This window comes from Ovis canadensis, chromosome 7, assembly GCF_042477335.2.
Source record: "Ovis canadensis isolate MfBH-ARS-UI-01 breed Bighorn chromosome 7, ARS-UI_OviCan_v2, whole genome shotgun sequence".
NCBI lineage: Eukaryota > Metazoa > Chordata > Mammalia > Artiodactyla > Bovidae > Ovis > Ovis canadensis.
In genome coordinates this window covers 72,246,239-72,268,735 of record NC_091251.1, presented here as the reverse complement: position 1 = coordinate 72,268,735, position 22,497 = coordinate 72,246,239, and the positions used below count along the sequence as shown (strand labels likewise).

Below are 22,497 nucleotides of genomic sequence, written 5' to 3'. Positions count from 1 at the left end.
GAGGTCTGACAGAATGTGGTCCACTGGAGAAGGGAATGGCAAACCACTTCAGTATTCTTGCCTTGAGAACCCCATGAACAGTATGAAAAGGCAAAATGATAGGATACTGAAAGAGGCACTCCCCAGGTCATTAGGTGCCCAATATGCTACTGGAGATCAGTGGAAAAATAACTCCGGAAAGAATGAAGGGATGGAGCTAAAGCAAAAACAATACCCAGCTGTGGATGTGACTGGTGATAGAAGCAAGGTCCAATGCTGTAAAGAGCAATACTGCATAGGAACCTGGAATGTCAGGTCCATGAATCAAGGCAAATTGGAAGTGGTCAAACAAGAGATGGCAAAAGTGAACATCGACATTCTAGGAATCAGTGAACTAAAATGGACTGGAATGGGTGAATTTAATTCAGATGACCATTATATCTACTACTGCAGGCAGGAATCCCTTAGAAGAAATGGAGTAGCCATCATGGTCAACAAGAGAGTCCAAAATGCAGTACTTGGATGCAATCTCAAAAACGACAGAATGATCTCTGTTCATCTCCAAGGCAAACCATTCAATATCACGGTAATCCAAGTCTATGCCCCAACCAGTAATGCTGAAGAAGCTGAAGTTGAACGGTTCTGTGAAGACCTACAAGACCTTTTAGGTCTAACACGCAAAAAAGATGTCCTTTTCATTATAGGGGACTAGAATGCAAAAGTAGGAAGTCAAGAAACACCTGGAGTAACAGGAAAATTTGGCCTTGGAATACGGAATAAAGCAGCGCAAAGGCTAATAGAGTTTTGCCAAGAGAACACACTGGTCATAGCAAACACCCTCTTCCAACAACACAAGAGAAGACTCTACACATGGATGTCACCAGATGGTCAACATCGAAATCAGATTGATTATATTCTTTGCAGCCAAAGATGGAGAAGCTCTATACAGTAAGCAAAAACACGACCGGGAGCTGACTGTGGCTCAGATCATGAACTCCTTATTGCCAAATTCAGACTCAAATTGAAGAAAGTAGGGAAAAGCGCTAGACCATTCAGGTATGACCTAAATCAAATCCCTTATGATTATACAGTGGAAGTGAGAAATAGATTTAAGGGCCTAGATCTGATAGATAGAGTGCCTGATGAACTATAGAATGAGGTTCGTGACACTGTACAGGAGACAGGAATCAAGACCATCCCCATGGAAAATAAATGCAAAAAAGCAAAATGGCTGTTTGGGGAGGCCTTACAAATAGCTGTGAAAAGAAGAGAGGCAAAAAGCAAAGGAGAAAAGGAAAGATATAAGCATCTGAATGCAGAGTTCCAAAGAATAGTAAGAAGAGATAAGAAAGCCTTCTTAAGCGATCAGTGCAAAGAAATAGAGGAAAACAACAGAATGGGAAAGACTAGTGATCTCTTCAAGAAAATTAGAGATACCAAGGGAACGTTTCATGCAAAGATGGGCTCGATAAAGGGCAGAAATGGTATGGACCGAAGAGAAGCAAAAGATATTAAGAAGAGGTGGCAAGTATATACAGAAGAACTGTACAAAAAAGATCTTCAAGACCAAGATAATCACGATGGTATGATCACTCACCTAGAGCCAAACATCCTGGAATATGAAGTAAAGTGGGCCTTAGAAAGCAGCACTGCCAACAAAGCTAGTGGGGGTGATGGAATTCCAGTAGAACTATTTCAAATCCTGAAAGATGATGCTGTGAAAGTGCTACACTCAGTGTGCCAGCAAATTTGGAAAACTCAGCAGTGGCCACAGGACTGGAAATGTCAGTTTTCATTCCAATCCCAAAGAAAGGCAATGCCAAAGAATGCTCAAACTACCACACAATTGCACTCATCTCACACGCTAGTAAAGCAATGCTCAAAATTCTCCAAGTCAGACTTCAGCAATATGTGAACTGTGAACTTCCTGATGTTCAAGCTGGTTTTAGAAAAGGCAGAGGAACCAGAGATCAAATTGCCAATATCTCCTGGATCATCGAAAAAGCAAGAGAGTTCCAGAAAAACATCTACTTCTGCTTATTGACTATGCCAAAGCCTTTGACTGTGTGGATCATAAAGAACTGTGGAAAATTCTGAAAGAGATGGGAATACCAGACCACCTGACCTGCCTCTTGAGAAACCTATATGCAGGTCAGGAAGCAACAGTTAGAACTGGACATGGAAGAACAGATTGTTCCAAATAGGAAAAGGAGTATGTCAAGGTATATTGTCACCCTGCTTATTTAACTTATATGCAGAGTACATCATGAGAAATGCTGGACTGGAAGAAGCACCAGCTGGAATCAAGATTGCCAGGAGAAATATCAATAACCTCAGATATGCAGATGACACCTCACTTATGGCAGAAAGCAAAGAAGAACTAAAAAGCCTCTTGACGAAAGTGAAAGAGGAGAGTGAAAAAGTTGGCTTAAAGCTCAACATTCAGAAAACGAAGATCATGGCATCTGGCCCCGTCACTTCGTGGGAAATAGATGGGAAAACAGTGGAAACAATGCCAGACTTTATATTTTTAGGGCTCCAAAATCACTGCAGATGGTGACTGCAGCCATGAAATTAAAAGATGCTTACTCCTTGGAAGAAAAGTTATGACCAACCTAGACAGCATATTGAAAAGCAGAGACATTACTTTGCCAACGAAGGTTCGTCTAGTCAAGGCTATGGTTTTTCCAGTGGTCATGTATGGATGTGAGAGTTGGACTGTGAAGAAAGCTGAGTGACGAAGAATTGATGCTTTTGAACTGTGGTGTTGGAGAAGACTCCTTAGAGTCCCTTAGACTGCAAGGAGATCCAACCAGTCCATTCTGAAGGAGATCAGCCCTTGGTGTTTGGAGGGAATGATGCTAAAGCTGAAGCTCCAGTACTTTGGCCACCTCATGCGAAGAGTTGACTCATTGCAAAAGACACTGATGTTTGGAGGGATTAGGGGCAGGAGGAAAAGGGGAAAACAGAGGATGAGATGGCTGGATGGCATCACCAACTCGATGGACGTGAGTCTGAGTGAACTCCAGGAGTTGGTGATGGACAGGGAGGCCTGGCGTGCTGCGATTCATGGGGTCGTAAAGAGTCAGACATGACTGAGCAACTGAACTGAACTGAACCTATTCACATGGTTCCAAATTCAAAGGGTACAAAAGAATATACAGCCCAAAGTGCCCCTCCCTCTCCTCTTCCCCAGCCACCAAACTTCCTTCCTAGGAAGCAACCAGTGCTACTGCTCATTTCTGGAGTATCCTCCTAGAGATGAATTATACCCATTACAAACAAATACAGCCATATCTGTGATATACCTCCACCCTTTTAAGAACATAATTGATAGCATGTTTATATACTTAAACATAGATGATAGCACTTTAGGTACACTTAGGTTTTTCACTTATATTTAAAACTTGCCATATCTGTATGTGTAGAGAATTCTCAGAGTGTTATTTTAAATGAAGGTGGAAAAAATCCTTAAGATCAAGAAATATTACAGTACTCACTAGAATAATGTCTATGATGGTGAGTTTTAACCTGAGGGAGTTTGTCTACACTAATCTTCTGATGCAATGTAGATTATGCCTATAATAATACTTCAACAGTATTAAGGAATAATAAATCATAATTCGGTCTCCCCAGTTTAAAAAAAAGTATTGATAATAGCTGGAGAGTTGAAAGATCATAAATTAATTTGCCTAGGTGCTCCCATCGAGAATAATTCCAAGCCCCTGAGGTAGAGATCTTATGAGAGCCAGAGAGTTGGAACAGGTTAAAATTTGCAATGCCAAGGCCACCTTGTTACCAATTAAACCAATATCTGAGGGTGGGACCTGAGCTCTCCAAGTGATTCCAATGTGCAGCTGAGGCTGAAAAGCACTGTTCCTAGAAGATCCAGTGAGTGATCATAAGTCCACATGCTTTTTCTATGCTTTTAAAGTCTGCTCTTCAACTTCCGTTTAAATCTGTATCTTACAGAGGAAGGGGACAATATGGTTCTTAAGCTTCTTGACTGACAACATAAGAAAGGGCATATGTAGAAATTTTCTAGTGTTTTTTCTTCATTAACTAAAGCAGAAGTCAGGAAACTTCTGTAATAACAGTAATAATATAGGCTTTGCAGGCCATTTGATCTCTGTTGCAGCTATTCTGCTCTGTTACTGTGGCATGAAGGCAGCCATGGAAAATTATGAATGGTTACAGCTCTGTTCCAAAACGAGTCTATTTACAAAAACAGGTGGTAGGTTGGCGAGCTGAATTTGGCCCTAGGACTGTGGTTTGCCAATCCCCAGTCTACTATGCTTTTCAAGGCTGAATCCACATTAGAATCACCTGGGGAGCTTTTAAAACTACCAGGACCTGGGCCTCAATCTCGGTAAGACCAGATTCTCTGGATGTAGATCCCATTGGTTTAGTGAAATTTACTGAACAACTGTACTCAATGTTAGGGTGGCAGCAGCAAAGTTAAGCCAGTCGGGAGGCATTCCAATGTGATGGGAAGAACCGAACCCACAACGGCAAAGCAGTGTAAATAGTAAAGGAAGGGACGAGGGGAAATACCTGGTCTTCTACTCCTGGCAGCAAAATGGACCTGGAAAAGCACTCAAAGGCCAGCTCAGAGGGAGAGAAATGATGTTGCTGGTGGAATTCATAGATAATCAAGAGGCAGGGAGGCCTCCACGGAAAGTCGTGATAGGAGGTAAGAGAGGCAGGATGGCTCTGGCCAAGGAGAAGACAGCATCCACAAGGACACAGCCCATGTCCCTTCCGTCCTTTGTCGCTTCCCACTCACTCAAAGCCCCTTTGCTGGGGCTGCCCTTACCTACGCAGCCTTCTCCGTCCGGTCTTCGCTGATACCCGGGTCCACAGATGCACAGGTATGTGCCAATGAGGTTCTTGCACTCCATTTGCTTTTCAGCACAGTCGTGTTTTCCCTCTTCACACTCGTCCTCATCTGGAAAGAATGTACAAATTCATAAAAGGAGCTGCCTTAATTCCCTGCCCTTTAAACATAAGACAGTATCAAGCAGCCAATTTTTACTGACACTATTTCAACATTAACCTACTTCCTTTTTCATTCTTGGGAGCTGGTCTCTTAAGATGGGAAGGCATCTTCTAAGCCTCTTTGAACTTAAGAAATTTCTCTCTAGCTGATAAATTTGTCAAAGGCAGGAAGTGTGATTTCTAATTAGTTTTGACATACTGAACTAAAAAGGCCTTATATAAAGCTTTCATAATATGATAATTATAACAGCATTATCAAACTAATAATAAACCAATGCTTCCATTATATAATACTTAAATAATATAGCTTATGATATCTTAATATCATAGTATTAATATGACATATTAGAATCATCATGAAATATAATAATGAAAGATTCGGTTTTTACACTTTGAGGAAAAGACAGGCATCTACAAATATCCTCTCTACTAGGTCTTCCCTCCATTGTCTCTTTTCTGGCACAGTGTGGCTCTTCTTCAATCTTTACTTTCTATCATATTGCATTTCCTTCTTTTTATCTTTCCCCTTTATGTTATCTGAATTGAGAAATTTGGACTTTAGCCTGCATGTGACATGGAGCTCTTGCTTTGGAAATCTTCCTACCTTTAAGAAAAATTCTATGTAAATTATTTGAAAAGAACAGATATCTGCTCATTTAAGAACTTGGGAGAAGCAAATCAGAGCTCTTCAAGGATCCCCAGGATTTACCCAACTTTGTATAACAGAGCTTAGTCTAGTACTTTGGCAATTGCAGGTGTTCAGTAAGCACTTTTAAAGGAAATTGTTCCAAGTCAGCTCCATGTGCTACCCCATTCTCAGAATATAATATTCCATAGTGATGGTGACTATTTATTATTCACATTCCTTCCTTGTGTTCTCATGTTCTCAATTATCATACTATGATTATTCATAGCTCTCTCTCAGCCTCTTCATATTGAGCTGCTTATATGTGGGGAAGTTTTTTTTTCCCCCTTATATCTCCACATCTTGTAGAATGGCTGGCATGTCACAGGCATGCAATGTGTGGTGAACTAAAAACGGTCTGTAGTGCCACCCTCAACCCAGCTTTAAGCTACAATTTAGGAGAAAATGTAGCAATGACAACCTTCATATTGTCCATGGACTACAGCAGTGTTCCCCAATTTCCAGTCTTTCTCTGCTAGCGGATGCTTTGGAAGGACACTTCCCATCATAGACAGAGTTAGAACGCCCTGGCTTAGATGACTTTGACGTGAATGTCTCACCTTTGCACATCCTTCTGTCTTCTCTCAGAACATATCCAGCAGGACACTTGCATTCATATGACCCGTAAGTATTTACACATCGGAAGGCACAGAGCAGAGGATTCTGGGCACACTCATTTATATCTGCAGGAGAAGGCAGTACGAGAATAATGGACCATAAGCATCAACCGAAAAAGGAATATACTTTTACCAAAAGCTGCCATAAACATGGATAGACCAAGCAGTCTCTGCATTTCCAGGATTATAAAATGAGTTGGTTATTTTATAATTGGCCCAAGTAGGGTGATCATACATCTTGGTTCTTCCAGCACAATCTCAGTTTATACTTACGGTGCTGGTATAATTATTGTTATTTAGGCAGATGAGAAATTATAGGTCATCCTACATATAGGGAGCTTTTCAGAAATGCTGGCTTTGAAGTCTCAAGTTGACCAGTTACCACTCCCTAAAGTCACAGTGAAATGGGGATCAGTTTTACCCCATTTAGCCAGAATAACTGCTAAGTCAACTGTGGTGAGGACAGAACCCCCAGTATCCTTCTCCAGATAAAAGAGGATCCTGTGAAGTAACAGTGATTCTCATGCCCAAGAAAGTATTCTGAATAATTTTACACTTATAGAAATATTGTACTTAGTTCACACTGAGGCTTAAGTTATAGCCTTAAATAGGAATAATAGTAATAGATGGATAGATAAAAGTGGTTTCTATAGATTACATAGTTTGGAACCATCAGAATATGGTTCAGAAAAGCAGGGTTAGGACAGATCTTGATTAGCACATTTCTCCCTAAGGCCAATGATCCTGACAAGAACATCTATGAGATCCCACATTGCGACCTAGTAACAGCCTTTAAAGATTCACCAACATCTTTGACTAGGAGTATTGATAGATAATATCTCTAATGAAAAGCTCACCTTAATACCCACTGTACCATCGCGTCACCTTCATTCTTTTTTTAAACCAGTGGCTCTCACTTAAGAGTGCATCAGAACTACCTGGAGGGCTGCTGGGTCCCACCCTTAGAGTCTGATTCAGGAGCTCTGGGACAAGGCCTGAAAATCTGTATTTCTAACAAATTCCCAGGTGACACTGATGTGGCTGATCCAGGGACCACCCTTTGAGAGCTGCTATTCTAGACACACCCTCCCTTGCCTTTCTTTCCTTGCATCCTACCAGACATACTGGCAGTTGCTTAGAGAGTATTGACAGCCTCTTTTGCAGTGATTGCCCCCAGAGAGAGAAAGGATATTGGAGTTATCTTAGTGTGTAGTTGTTTCTAGGAAGAGAAAAGAAAAAGAAAGGGTGTATAGGATAAAGTGGGAAAAAGGGGAGGCAAAGAAAATAAGAAAGAGGGTAGGAGACAGGACAGGTGTTATATTCAAATATTAGTGGTAGTAGAGACCCCAAGAAGAACTCTGCATGAGATGTGGCATCACCTGGGTCATGAACCACCTACATCTTTTTCAGATACTTTCTGCAGAGAGGAGGCCACATAGAGAAGAAATGACATGGCCCAGATTTTCTTTATTTTATATACCCTGGGTGGTATTTAATACTAAGAATTATAATCAACCAACTACTATCCCTATGCTCAGAACATGCAACCAACTATCCTACGTTTAAGAGGCTTACCTTCACAAGTCATCATTGGCCCAGGCTCAAATCCCTCCTCACAGGTGCATTCAAAACCTCCAATCACATTCTTGCAGGTTCCATTTCCACAAGGATTGCCTACTGAACATTCATCAGTGTCTGCAAGTGATCAGAAGTGTAGTCAAAATATGAATTGAGAGAAAATGGACTTGGACTCAGATAGTACCTTTCAAATTCCATTGGAGTACTTTGATCTCTAACATTTTGGTTCATTCTCATTCTGTCCTTGCAAGATAGGAGTGCACATCTTATTACCACAGATTTATAGCTGTAAAATTTGACTTGCTAAGTGGCAGTAACAGTACCCAGGCTTCTTAGCCCTTACTGTGCTCTTTGCCATGGGTGCCTCCAGCCTCCTGTTATGAAATACATCTACTGGGAAGAGATGCTCAAAGGGTTAAAACAAGGCTTCTCTTATAAGTCAAAAGTTTTTGCTTACTTAATGTTAGAAATACACCTCCAGTTTGGCCTTACATCATTCTCCAAGAAGCCTTAAACATGATGGAGTTTTGCCAGATATAAAATAGAAGACTAAACTTACGCAAAATAAGAGACCAGAGGTTAAGCAAAATTAAGACACTGGATAAAGTCAAGAGTCAAGTAGATTTTGTTGAATTTGTGGAAACCAGATGGCTTCCATTAGGCAGAAGAAAGGCTAGAAAGAAATATGTTTAGGGTATGATCTCTCTAAACAGCTGTGGACAAAGTCTTACCAAGGAAGTCTAAAAAATATATGTCTCCTAATCTATCCACCTAGAATATTGACTGTTCTTATTCTGACATATTTCTTGGGGAGAACACCTTCCTCTGGGAAAGGAACATTCCAGAGAAATAACATTGCTATCTCAGCTGTCTAGAGCACAGAAAAGTGATGGATTATTATTGAGGGCTGTGTCTCAGGTTAGGTTCTGAAGTCAGAAAGTGAGGGCAAGAGGGCAGGGCTGAGAGACCCTGGTGAGGAGGTGTATTTCTCACATATATCGTAGCACTAACTGAAGATATTGAACAGAAAACACAGCTTTGCTTTTGTTCTGCTAGGAAATTGCATTTCACTATCAGGATTATTACATCTCTTTCAAGTTAATAAAAATCACAGTATCATTGATTTTTAGAGCTGTAAGGTAATTAGAAATATTTTAATCCATCTGCATGATATTTATTATATTCTGAGGCTTAGAGGGCTGAAAAACTTGCTTAAGTTCCCACAGCCATGGTTGTGGATAAAAACCACATACCTTGATTCCCTGTATGGAAAGAACATTTTCTAATGCACACAGACAAACCTTCACCATTTATGCCATTATTAATTTAGGTTACATTGAATGGCTTTGAATTTCTTAGATAAAAGAGGTCAAAGGTCAGTCACAGGAGCCATTCTTTGAAATTTTAATAAGGGGGCTAAAACAAGAGGATACCCTGGGTACGCAGCCTCTCATAGTACTAAGTATAATGAAATCTGGGTAAATTTTGTGTTTTCCATACTGAGAGAATAAGATTATGACAGTTAACATTTTTTTTTCAAATTTTTTAAAGGCTTTCACTATAATGCTGTCCATTTTACCATCTCTTCAAATGTGTTCAGTGTCCTTGTCATCAGACTGTAAGGCCCATTCAAGGAAGGACCCTGTGGCTCAGTTCACTAGTGTAGCCAAAGAACCAAGCACCGTACCTGGTACCTGGCAGGGAGCCAGCCAGTATTGCTAGATGAATGATACATGAATGAGTATATAAAACTTATTTCTGTCCCATCTTGGTGTTTATATAGCCTTGTGTGAATGCTAAATTGCTTAATGTCTGATTTGTAAAATCTCTGTAGAAGAAGCCACTCTATTACTCACCCACACATTCATTCCCTTGCAGAATGTAGCCAAAGGGACATTCGCAGCGATAGGACCCATCGGTATTGATGCACTGCCCGTGTTTACAGATATCGGGTTCTTTGCACTCATCCATGTCTTAAGCATAGGAGGAGAAAACAGTGAACAACAAAGTAGCTTTTTAGAAACACAAAGGGAAATTACGATTGTTTCAGTGTCTAGTCAATGAAATGCATTATAATATTAACATACAATATAATAATATAATTGGTACCTAAATGAGAATGCCAAAAAATAGGGCTTCATTTACCAAGATAAATGTGGAGAAATAACAGCGAGAGAAAGGACAAGGAAGAGACTGGTTGAGAATATTATAGAATGCTGAGAGTCCGGTGCAAGCCACTCACCAACTGCTGAATCATCAAGTCCCACGATGATGCCACTTCCATAGGGACAGATCTGGCGGAAGGCCTCTGTGGTGGAGATGAACCCTCGTTAATGGGTGGGCCAATGGCATTGAGCAAGTATCGTGTGGAGGCTGCACATACTGGACCATGATGAACAGTCCAAGCCCAGCAGCCAGGGAAAGTTAACAAAGCTTAGAGCTGTGGTACCTACTACTTGGGCAGCTTCGAGTCATAACATACTTCAGAAAAAAATAACTACCTTGCTCCTAAGATAAAATAATCTTAGTGAACATTTCAACTGGACTTAACAATTAAATTGTCTTATTTTCTGAAAGCCTGCAGTCTTACAGCCTGGCCTATGAATGCCCCAAAGAGATGCAGACGGGAGACATACCATCAGGTTCAGTGGGGCACAGCTCGCAGGGATCTCCCCAACCTTCTCCCTTCAAGGCACAGCAGCATTCCTGTTTGGAGTGATTTCTGGATCTGGGTGATGAACACTTTCCTCCTTCAAACTTCGCGTAACAGTAGCTCATTCGTAAATCTGCAGCAAAAATTGAAGAGACCCCTCAGTGGCTTTCCTGCTAAGTCATTATTGTATAACATTGAGTAAGAAACAGTCCACCCTGTTAAATGTGATCTCTTCTTATGACTAAAGTCATACTTTTTAGGTGATTATAAAAGTAACTGAGCTGAGATTGTTAAGTGAAAGAGTTCGTTGCTCAGTTGTGTCCGACTCTTTGCAACCCCATAGCCCATGAGGCTCCTCTGTCCATGGGATTCTCCAGGCAAGAATATTGGAGTGAGTGGCCATGCCCTCCTTCAGGGGATTTTCCTGGCCCAGGGATTGAACCTGGGTCTAATGCATTGCAGGCAGATTCTTTACCATCTGAGCCACCAGAGAAGCCTGAGACCTTTAAAGTGATAAATAACTTTTGTAGTATGGTCTGAAGAACAAATCTGTGTGACTTTTACCTTATTACTTTCCATTTTATCCAAGGTTCCAAAGCAATCTGATGTGAATAATTAAAACCAGCACTGTCACATTCCAGGGCTGTCATCATCAGTGACTTTATTCAGAGATGGACTAACATTTAGTGAGCACACTCTGTTAAGTTAGATCTCCCAGTTCTAGGTCTCACTGTGATACTACACACTGCACTGTGTATTCTGTGTCACCTAAGCCCTGGAGACAAAACCCCAGATGCCAGGCATAGAGCAAATACAGATGTGGCAGTTTTGTGGACTGGCAAAAATACGACGAACTCAGTGATATTTCACTGAAGCAGCTATTCAGTTTCTGTCTACAAAATATATGTGAGGTTTTCTGCAGATTTTATGCACATATGTGTACACACTTGCACACACACAGAAGCTTGTCTGGCTCAACAGAGAGAGGGAAGGTAAAGAGGACAGGAAGACAGGTGGATGTGAAGGAGAATAATCATCCTTTCAAAGGGTATACTTCTTTCCTTTCTGACTTTATTACAATTTTAATATATTACCATACCAGTAATATTACAGTATAAAAAAGGAAACTAAAGAATTGGTTCTTTCTAATTAATGTATTTTTAAGTGAGAAAAAATGTAAACCTATATATTACTCTGTCACAGTAATGAATAATAACATTTTTGTTTGGTAAACATAAATTTTAGCTTATACATGACAGATTCTACTGACTTTGGGTAATCTTTGAAACCGAAATTTATGCTTCTTTTTAGGTTATTTTGTGCTTTAAAACTAAAGAATGAAGCAGAAAATATCAGTATTTTGAGGTACATAAATTGTATCTCTAATATACTTTGATTTTATTAAAATTTACTTATTTGTTACTATAAAGAATATATTTCTTTAACATCAGTTCTTTCTTGGCGACTCCAACATGGAGCATGGGACTGGGATCTAGGTCCTACAAAATTCTCCAGTATTGCTTGATGCAGCTTTGGAAACTGACTTTTCCATTTCTTATAGAGCAAATTGGGTGCCTCTGAAAAGTGAGCTCATCCAAGAGCCTGGAGTGTGTTTGCCCTCAAATTTGACTTCCAAAGTTTTGCAAACTCCTCTGAGTTACACAGATGCTAAAATCTGCAGGTTTTAAGGAAATGTTTTCAGCTCCACTTTGCACAATACTCCTTTCTTTATGAATGACCAGGTCTGCTCTCTCCTGTCAATGTTTTCAAGTCCAGGTAGCAAATTATTAGAGTCATTTATGATTTCAGTTAAGACAATTTAACCATCTTAATGAGACAATGTGAGAATAACTAAGTTGCAAAAGATCACAGCAGGAAAATTTTCATGAATTAAAGTAAAAGTATCAGCCAACCATATTTACCAGGCTCCAATAAGTCAAATTCAGTTGGCTTTTGCAATGAACTTGTTCAACTCATCATGGCTACCAACTCTTCAGATAAACGATCTCTCTGGGGTCTACTGCATTTTCACATTTGTTATGGGTGGGGACCTAATAGTCACGTTTTCGCAAACTACTCTTCTGAAGGTGAAGAGCAATAAAAGCTGATCCTTGTCCTGCAACATCTCCTCTATTCAAATGTTGTCTCTGTTGAGAAGCTTCAAGATTTTACAAACTGTAGTTTTTTAAAGGACACCTTTTAATTGCTCTCTCTCTTTTTTTTTTTTTCAGAAATCAAAATATTAGGTTTATTACTGCTGACACCCAGCATGGAACGTATGTCTCTGAATTGCAGGCACGTCTCATGGCTTCCTCACGTTCCTCCCAGAATTTGCTTTACTCAAGTCCATTGTCACATACAGCATTCTGTGTTTACTGGTCCTATTTTTATCATTTATGCCTATCACTATTTTAAGATATAATTTAACGACTACTCAAAAGAAATCTCAACAAGCATATCAAAACTCAGTTCTTTCCTCTGTCTTCCAGCTTGAAATGTATCTTTAAAACCTGGATACATGCATGTACTAGTATTGCTCTGTTATGTTCTCATTCTCGTTTCCTTTTATTACTGACCCTGTTCCATACCCCAGCCCACCTCCCCAGCACCACTGTATCACCTCACCCCAGAAAAAAATCTAGGTATGAAGTTTAGAGTGAGCCAAAGTGACACGTGCCTTCACTGAACTTCGTGGTAGGAGTGACTCACTGACCTCTGTGGCCTGCAGGGGCCAGAGGCTGTTCACCTGAGCCCTAGATCCCATTTGTTCCTTCAAAAACATTATCCATGGTTCTCTTCTATGGGATTTTCTAATTTTATGAGCACTAGAAGCTTGACTCCTAATTTGCCATCTTATAATAAAAACACAGCTCTTAATTCCCTGGCTCCAGCAAAATCTGTGTGCTGTGGGAGATTTACATTGGCTTTGTGGTCACTCTCTGGAATTGGTGTTTTAATCAAAGGTGCCATGCACTGGGAAAGAGTTTGTGTGCGCCCGCATCCTTTTAACGAGGGCTTGCTAGGATGCCTGTTTACCAGTCCATCTGTGAAGCACCCTTAATGACCTTTGAAATTTCATCAGAGCTACAAAAGTCACTTTCCCTGCTCGCATTCCTCAATCCTGGCTCTGCCTCTTGGAGCTGAGCTTGTGGCAGGGCTGCTCACAGCTGGGCTGAGTCTTCCTGCAGCGTTAGCTTGCTCAGTGACAGGCCAGTGCAAATTGAATTAATAGCCTCTGAATTTCCTCTGGCCTGCCACATCGGCAGATTCACACCTGGTTTCTCACTACTTTCCTTCCAAACTCCGGCCAAGCCAAAGGCACACAAAAACAAAGGAGCAAGAGCTAGAATTTATCTGGCTGGTCTGCACCAAACAGACTGATTATCTGCTTGCATCAAGCACTGCCCCACCCACAACCCAGAAATCCACATGGGGCTCGGATAGCTACCTGCAAGATCAAACCAACAGAGAATTCTCAATGGTCCCCCTTCACATCCCTAAATATCACATGACAAGATGACCAGTTGAAAAGTAAAAGGTTGATCAATTTGAATAACAATCATAAGAGTCTGTGAAAGACTCAGAAATGAACAAAGCTTTGTCATGTATTCAATAAGACTGTTTGGGTAGGTATTCTTATTTGTTTAATAAGAAAATTGAGCTTCCAAAAGATTAAATGACTTGCCCTAGGCTATAAATGACAAGGCTGAGATCCCTAAAGCCCAATTTTTGGAATCTTAAATAACATCCATTGCCTTTTACTTGGTAATATGGAAGTAAAAAAAAAAAAAACTAAGAAAAAATCCTGAACAATAAAACAAACAAAAACCCCACTGGAATGGGGTAGGGGTTGTGGGGGAGATATGTGTGTTTCCATGTGGTTTTTTTTTTTTTTTGGTCCTGAATTCATTAAACTGGTGTGTATAAGTAGACAGACATATACAATTGCCTTCTTTAGTAAAGTCTAAGTAGTTTTCTGAGACATAATAAACTCTGTCATGCGTAAGTTCAGGCTCCCCTTTTGACTTTTTCTGAAGTTCACAAGTGTTATTCCTGAAAACAGACTATGGGCCAGCAAGAATCCTGGTCAGCTCACATTTATTTTTCTGTTTTCTTAGAAAACTTCTGATGTAAGAGATGGGCACTATATCCTGGGAGCACATGAGTTAATCTGCATTTTCTGTCTGAAAGTCTAGGTTTTGGCCCACATTTACACAGGTTACCTCTTCTGAGGCAGAGAACTTGTAACTGAACTTCCCCTAGGCTTTTCCGTGTTCAGGGGCTCATGGCTGATCCCCTGCTGACTGACCTGTCAGCATCTGTGTTCTCAGGGGGAGAGGCAGGTTTAAAGTGCCAGGACAGTTGTTGTACAAGCAACCATAACATGATGGATGAGTTTTTAACCTCAAAAGTAAAAATGAACTTTCTGACATATGGTAATCATTAGACCTCTGGGTGAATGAAAACACTCCATCTTCTCTTTTACAGAGAATCAAAGCTTTGCCATGTTTAAAAAAAATAAAACCACAACAAATAAACACAGAGTAATGAAAGTGTAAAGCCAAAAGTCAAAAGCACTTACCTTGGCACCTTCTTCCAGTGGAGGACAAGGAGAACCCATCTGGACACAGACATTTGAAGCTGCCTTCAGTGTTACTGCACGTGCCCAAGGCACAGATTTCTGGCTCTTCAACACATTCATCAATATCTAAAAAAAAGTACACATGTCAAACAAAGTCAAAACACAATGGAGACACTGTCAGATACTAAAAGCACAATGTAGAAGTACAAAGCCTAACTGAGTTTCAAAAATTCTTCCAATAATGAAAATTTTTCCTGTATCATAATGCTGGAGTGGACTTTAGGCTGTGATGACTTTTAAAAAACTAGTTTTGCTGGTTCTTATTATAAAAATGGTCTCTGCAAGTGCCTTCTTTGGGATGAAGTGAGAAACATTTTTTACCCAGATTGAGTTTATTAGATAATTAGAAAAGTTGCAGTAATTTTGCACTACCCTCAACTGGGAAGGAGCAAGAAACTCTAGAGTCTGACTTCACTAAAAAGTAAGCAGATGCTCTGAAATTTTAATTATTTTAACAATGAGTTACTCAGCAAGAGATCTAGGCCTTTGAACCAAATTTGTTCCTCTCTACCCATCCACAGTGTTTTCCCCAGTATCTTATGCGATCAACCTAAAACTGTGACTTTTACAAGGACACTAATACTTGTGAAAATAATCCTAATGCAATACAAACTAAAGACATCACAGGAAATGAGGCTCCTGTCTCTCATTTGCAGTTTAATTTTTCTGAAGACACAAAGATATCTTCCATGTAAAGACTATAGTTTTTGTTTTATCATCTAGATAATATGAATTTGACACACATAATTGTGGCATGTTTCCTCGAGCATATTAGTATACCTTATCTACTGTAAAGGGGTAATTAAGGATGGTCTGCATCCTGAATGGCTTGAGTATGTCTTAGTTTGCCTGGGAGAGTCCTAGTTTATGCATGTTGGACCTACACTCACTATTCATGAGTGCAGGTCAAAATTGTCTTCATTTGGTGAGCCAAGTATATGATGACCCTACTTATGGAAAAAATATGACCACTCTTTCCAAGAGGCTTACCCATCTTTTCCCCTGACTTTCAGCAGGAATTTGTAGTGAAAAAGAGGTAAGTCTTGAGTCTCAGCCACGCTATTTTAATGGAAATATTTTTTTCCAACAAAAGAGATTATCTCTTATATCTTGGGACTCTTTATCTTCAGGTTTGTACAAGTTCTACCCACACCAAAATGTATTTGTATTACACAGCTTTATTCCCATGAGGTCCAAGTAAAGGGAAGTTATGAAATTAACTTTCTTATCTTGACTTAGTTTTGTAAATACCACACAACAGATACTCTAGAAATGTGCAATGCAAAGTGATTATCTTTCTGTACAATGTAAAACCAGCCTCCTCCTCATTTCATGTTATATCACATTTATAACTGCATCATGCTTCCTGTGGTTTATTAACTAACAAATCTGAACAAATGTGAGCTAACAAAGCTGATGATGATGAATTAATCCATCCCTACACTCCCTCCACCCCCACATCCAATCTTTTCTTAAAAGTCAACTTTTGTAAAAATGCTCAGATGCTTCCCTTTTTTCTTGTTTTTTGTTGTTATGATTCTCTTATGGTAGAAATCAAACCGTAGGTGCCAGCTTCATAAGGGTAGGGACAAAGATTTAGAATGAACACATCTATTGACTATTCTGAAAATCATTTTTTCTATATATTTTCATTCTGTTCATTTAGTAGTAACTTTGCATTAATCATGGAGGGAATAATGCTGACCTCTAATAGAAGTAAAATGACACAGTAATTTGTATTTAGGTCTAATTTTGATGTTTTCACTTAGAATATTATCCCTTGACTGAGATTTAAATTAGATATATAATAAACATTTTTCATTGATGATATTAAAAGTGGACAATTCTTACTCATTAGGGACTAGACACAGACTTGTTTAAAGGTGGGAGCATGGACTAGGTGACTTCTTAAGAGTCCTTTTCATTCTATTTATTTATGAATTTCTGACAATTAATGGCTTTCATTTAATGCAATGATACATGTATTGAGGAATGCAGTACTATAAAATTTGCTGAGAATTTATTTGTAGTTACATCTTTCTACCACTCTACAAGTGGAAACAAAAATGACAAATTACATAGCCACATCCATCCAACCTTGAATGTGATCACTTAAAGATTTTAACTGGAATCAGGAAGCTATTTTTAGTTGCAACCCACTGGCACTTAAAAACAGGTAATTCAGGAGTTTTTATAAGCTGCATAAAAACACATTGGAAAAGGGTCAGGGTCATGCAACCACCCAAGTACACAGAGCAAAACAGCTTCATCAGAGATTAGCCTGAGAACTAGATGTTCTTGTCTCACCATCTAATTATGAGCCCATAAGTCACACCCTACCCTTGGATTTGTCTGATAAAGTATTGCAAAATGAAGACATCATTACACCATCTCAAAAACTTTGACTCTGTTATTGTCAATGAGGTAGCCAATACTGCTCATTTCCAACTACTGATTGCCCTCTTACCCTCACACTTGTCATTCTGGAGACTGTATCCAGGTGGACAGATACATCTGTAGGACCCATCCAAGTTTTGACAGGTGCCTGGGGCGCATTTTCTGGGATCTAGGAGACATTCATTGATATCTGCAAAGAAAAGGGGAAAAGAAGAAAGAGTTTCCCACTGGCATGATTTTTCATCAAGCAATTAAAATCCAAAGACACTGGAATCAAATCTAATACATAAATCTAAAGCCCCAAAACTCCACCATGAATAAAAATTACCACCTCAATAAAAATCAGCTTTATCAGCTTTTGGAAGTGTGCAAAGTAACAGCCATACTTTATTCGATCTACAGAAAATTAAATATTTCCAGAAAAGTACAGCATTTAAAAAGTGAATGGCTATGAAGATTTTTGAGGGCACCTAGCAGCTTATAGAAGAGTGTACTACAAAGCTATGTGGAAGAAGACAAGAAAGGGAATTACAATTTTTATAGGATAATTCCACTGTCACACTGAATGTTATAACATTGTAATTGTTTTCTGTAAGTATAGAAACTTAAAAGGTAAAGGGGAAGAGTGCTACGTATACCATGTACACCTGCGGGCAGGATTACTCTATTCTGATCTTTCCCCTCTAGGCTTCTAAAGGAAGAGTTGCGATACAGATTGTGTGATTCCTGGCACGGTCTCAGGGCCTTTCTGGAGCAGCGCTCACCCACACAGGTTCTCCCATCTGGAGCCACCTCATAGCCTTCATTGCACCGGCACTGGAAGGACCCCACGGTATTGATACATTGGCCGTTTCTGCAAAGGTTCCCATTTCCAGTTGCACATTCGTCAACATCTGCCAAGAAAAGCATCCTTTGATATATTCCAAAGGAAAATGTCATAATCCCATCAATGACCAAAACCTTTAAAGGGAAAAATGCTTATTCTGAATTCCAGTGGCTTTGCTGGCTCAGACAAACTTAAGAAATTCCTTTCTGGTTAGTTGATAACAACAAACCTAGCTTTATTGACCTAAATAAATAAAGTTTTATATCGAAACTTTAAAGGTGAAATAATTCTACTAATTTGACTGATAATTTATGTTAGGATTTTATCTGAGTTTCACTTTGATCATACTTTAGGTTTCATTTTTAAAGGTTGAAACTGAATTACTAATACACAATACAGCTGAGAGTATTATTAACAATTCTTGTAATCAGAAGTATATAAAAGTGGCCTCTTGCACAATACAGAATTTGGTTCCTCACCCTTGCTTGTGAATACTATAGCGTATTTTATAGGAAGAATTTTATAGCTTCAATAATTTACTTCTTTGAAGAGAGGCTACAGTAAAACACCTAGACAAGTAGGTCCACACTGCTCCCGGATTTTGTAATTTCTTTACAAGGGATCGTTTTCATATGTTTTAAAACATTGAATTTACTTTGAAATGAATTTAATTAATTTGTAGCATAGCAGACATAAAAATTATAGTTGCTAATGAGTATTTTAATAAAAGTCATAGATGTCCTCACTGTATTTGACACTTAATTAGCACATTACTGATTGTTAGTTAATTAGCATATAACTCTTAACCAACTGTCCCAACTAAATTGGTATATATTAAAAATGAGAGCCGGCATGCTGGAGACGATGCTAATTACAAAGACACACATGAAATTGCCTTCCTCTGGTAGCTGGCTGTTTTGCACACATACCTATGCAGTCATTGTTGTGGGAAAGGATGAAACCGTGATTGCAGCGGCAGTTGAAGGAACCAATCGTGTTGCGGCAAGTACCATTCCCACAGGCGTCTCTTTCACACTCGTTTATGTCTAGCAGGAACAAAGGGAAAACATGATTGTGAACAGAAGAAGGGGGAATATGGTCACCTGGGGTTAAAAGGCATGTTAGAGTTCACAGAGTGGTGTGCATCGGCTGAGAACTTCTAGATTTGATGTCAGCGTGAGCTCCCACAGTGGCAGCTCCCTGTGAGAAACTAGCAAAAGGCAAAGTTCTAAGCCTTGGGAGAAAATCCTCTCCTTGGTTGGCATGTGAAAGGAGGCAAGCTAAGGACATGAGAACTGGACAAGAACTATTTTATTCTATTTACTTCTAGAATTCTCCACCCTTGCCACTTTTCTCAAATATTTTCACTTGGAAATGGAAACTTCTGTGCGCATCTGGGTCTTGATTCGCTGCCACCTCTGGCAAACTTCAGCCTTTAAGATTCTCACTCCAGTTTACCAAAAAGCAGTGAGTCACCTGATATTACCCCCAAATCAGCAACAAAATAAATTAGCTTTCTCACTCACCTGGAAGACGTCTGTTTCTTTTTCCCAGTCTGCCCCTAAAAACCCATGACCACTCCCAGGAAATAGTGACTTATCTCTCTTCTAAATTATCTCAATGTGATGGCACTCAATTTGGCTCTTCTCTAGCAGTATGAGTTGTCTTTTGGTTGGTCTACAACTTTTCACTTTGACTATCCTGTAAAGCTATTTTGGCGTCTTATGATGTCTTTGCATCTTGTGACAGCAGTTATCATCTTTCTAGCAGGTGTATGTTTTACTAAGGAGGACATAAGAAATTAAAATGAAAACCATTGATATTCCCAGTTTGCGATATCGACAGGCAGAATGTGGAGGGCCAGGGATGGGGAAGGAGTGGAAGGTAACACCTCAGGTTAGTAAAATGTGATGTTTAGAGTTAGAATTTCCTTTGCCTTCAAACTTTGGATGTAAAGATGAATTATCTGTGATCTTAAATCAGGATGCTATAGCTAAGCAGAATGTGACTCCAACGTGTGTGTCTGAAGACTATATCCAAATGAGTCATCCTTCCAGCAATCAAGAACTTCTGCCTTGATTCATTGTTAGCCAAGTGAAGTTCTTTGGTTGGGCAGGTTCTCTGGTGGGGATTACAGATAACTCAGATGGGAGAGGGAGAATGAAAGTTGGACAGGGCTTCATGAATACACTGGGTTATCTCTCCAGTGATTAGTGGGACTGATTATAATCTTTAACTTAAAACTTGTTATCTGCTTTGAAGATGACAAAACTTTATGAGAATGTTCCCTAAAGGATGAATCTAATTACATCCAAAGGCAAGCACTTTAAACGTTATTGACTGTTCTTTTTCCTGATTCATGTTCATATAGTCCCCAAAAGACTTAATGGATGTTGCTTTAAAATAGAAAAAGAAAGGAGGGAAGGAGAGAAATTGATTGATTACATATTTGAAGTTTAGTCTAAATCAACATTCCGATTCAGTACTAAAACTAAGGAAAAGATTTAAAATCTTGAGCTCTTTTCCCCTAGGAAAATGATCTGAAAATTTGCCTTTAAGGACCTGCTATATCCTTATATATATGTAACAGTTATATATATACACAGACACTTCTCAAAAAATGCTCATACTTAACCACTCAAAAGCTGCACTCTGTTCCAATAAGGCAAATTCACATAAATATTATAAAGGAACAGTAGACTATTACCATTAATAAAAGTATTTTTGTCTTAATATCTTTCTCAATTTATCCCTTTGTCAAAAGTTTCTCTGAACTGACAGCCAAATGAATATCAAGAAAGAGGTTTATGATGTTCAGATTCCCAAAAATTAAATATCAAAGGATATTAATGCTACGTACCTGCTTCTGTATTTTATAAATAACAAAACAATTAGTGTTAGCTTTTTTATATATTCAGATACACATTAATTTTTCAATAGGATATGAAAAATGAAATGATAGCCACATACTCACCCAAACACATGGTTTGATCAGCGTTTGTTTTAAAACCAGTGTGGCAAAGGCAATAAAAGCTTCCAACTGTGTCAATACACTGTCCATGGCTGCATATATTGGGGATTTCTTGACATTCATTGCGATCTGTAAATAAAAAGCATCTTAAGTGGAAACTTGGAAGGCTAAATCAAATCATTTTTTCTTTTTCAAATCAGATAACTTACTTCTAGGTATTGGCCTCAAGATTAATCCTAGTTCTAAACTAAGCCAGTAAAACTGCTTCTGACATTATATTCAATATTTATTTTTGACTCAAAATTGGTTAAAACTTACTCTCATTTACTAGGCACATTCAGAGCATATTAACAATACACAAGCAATGAAAACCAGGGGCAGTATCCAAAAAATCTTCTGAAAGATGAGAAAACAGATATAGAACAGAGACTAGACATGCAAGCTGGGAGATAATCCATTTGATTATCTGCCTACACAGTATCCTAGACTATGGAATTAATTGAAATATTTTGTCTAGTCAAGATTCGGTGTCTCAAATCACGGAAGTGTCATGGTTCCTCTGGAAATTTAAACAAATCCCATTGCTAAGCTAAGTTTTCATGATGGGCAGCCTACATGGTCCCTTGCTCCAGTTTCACCCCATTATTTTGTCTTACTCCTATAACCTTTTGTTCCATCTTAACCAAGCCTTCCTGTCTACATAGGACTCCTTTCAGCACCTGACAATCCTAATGATGTTTCTTTCTTTCTTTCTTTCTTTTAAAAATCCATATTCTTTCAAAAGGAAGCTCTCTCATCTTGCTTCTGCCACTCGCTGGGCTCTAAGTTACATTTAGTATCAAGTTAATACTTCTTGCTCTCCTGAAATCTAAGTATCTCAGGGGCCAAACTTGTTGCATGAATTCGCAAATGACATAATTGCATACCTACTCACATCTCTATAATGTTTTAAAGCTCTCAAGATTTCATGTTTAGGGAAAATGTAACTCGAGGAGCACTGATTTTCCTATTGTCACAAAAGAAAGCAAAAGGCAGAATGCTGCCGTGGGTGCAGATGCTGGAGAGCAGCTTGGTACCCAGCTCTCAGCTGAATAATTCAAGCTTGCCGTTTGCCCACCCTGGCTACTGAGAAGACAAAAACAGGGAATGGG

General features: G+C 39.1%; 1 protein-coding gene across 1 annotated transcript in view; it reads right to left on the bottom strand.

Moving 5' to 3' along the window:
- The window catches only part of FBN1 (fibrillin 1), a 274,972-nt gene that overhangs the window by 30,142 nt on the left and 222,333 nt on the right, over nucleotides 1-22,497 (bottom strand). Inside the window, exons 46-56 of the mRNA XM_069596613.1 lie at nucleotides 21,350-21,475; nucleotides 19,305-19,421; nucleotides 18,314-18,442; nucleotides 17,620-17,739; nucleotides 15,093-15,218; nucleotides 10,494-10,643; nucleotides 10,100-10,165; nucleotides 9,714-9,830; nucleotides 7,855-7,974; nucleotides 6,223-6,345; nucleotides 4,796-4,927 (exon numbers count right to left, since the gene is read on the bottom strand). Of these exons, the coding sequence (XP_069452714.1) occupies nucleotides 4,796-4,927; nucleotides 6,223-6,345; nucleotides 7,855-7,974; nucleotides 9,714-9,830; nucleotides 10,100-10,165; nucleotides 10,494-10,643; nucleotides 15,093-15,218; nucleotides 17,620-17,739; nucleotides 18,314-18,442; nucleotides 19,305-19,421; nucleotides 21,350-21,475 (1,326 nt within the window). The remainder of the gene's footprint in view (nucleotides 1-4,795; nucleotides 4,928-6,222; nucleotides 6,346-7,854; nucleotides 7,975-9,713; nucleotides 9,831-10,099; nucleotides 10,166-10,493; nucleotides 10,644-15,092; nucleotides 15,219-17,619; nucleotides 17,740-18,313; nucleotides 18,443-19,304; nucleotides 19,422-21,349; nucleotides 21,476-22,497) is intronic.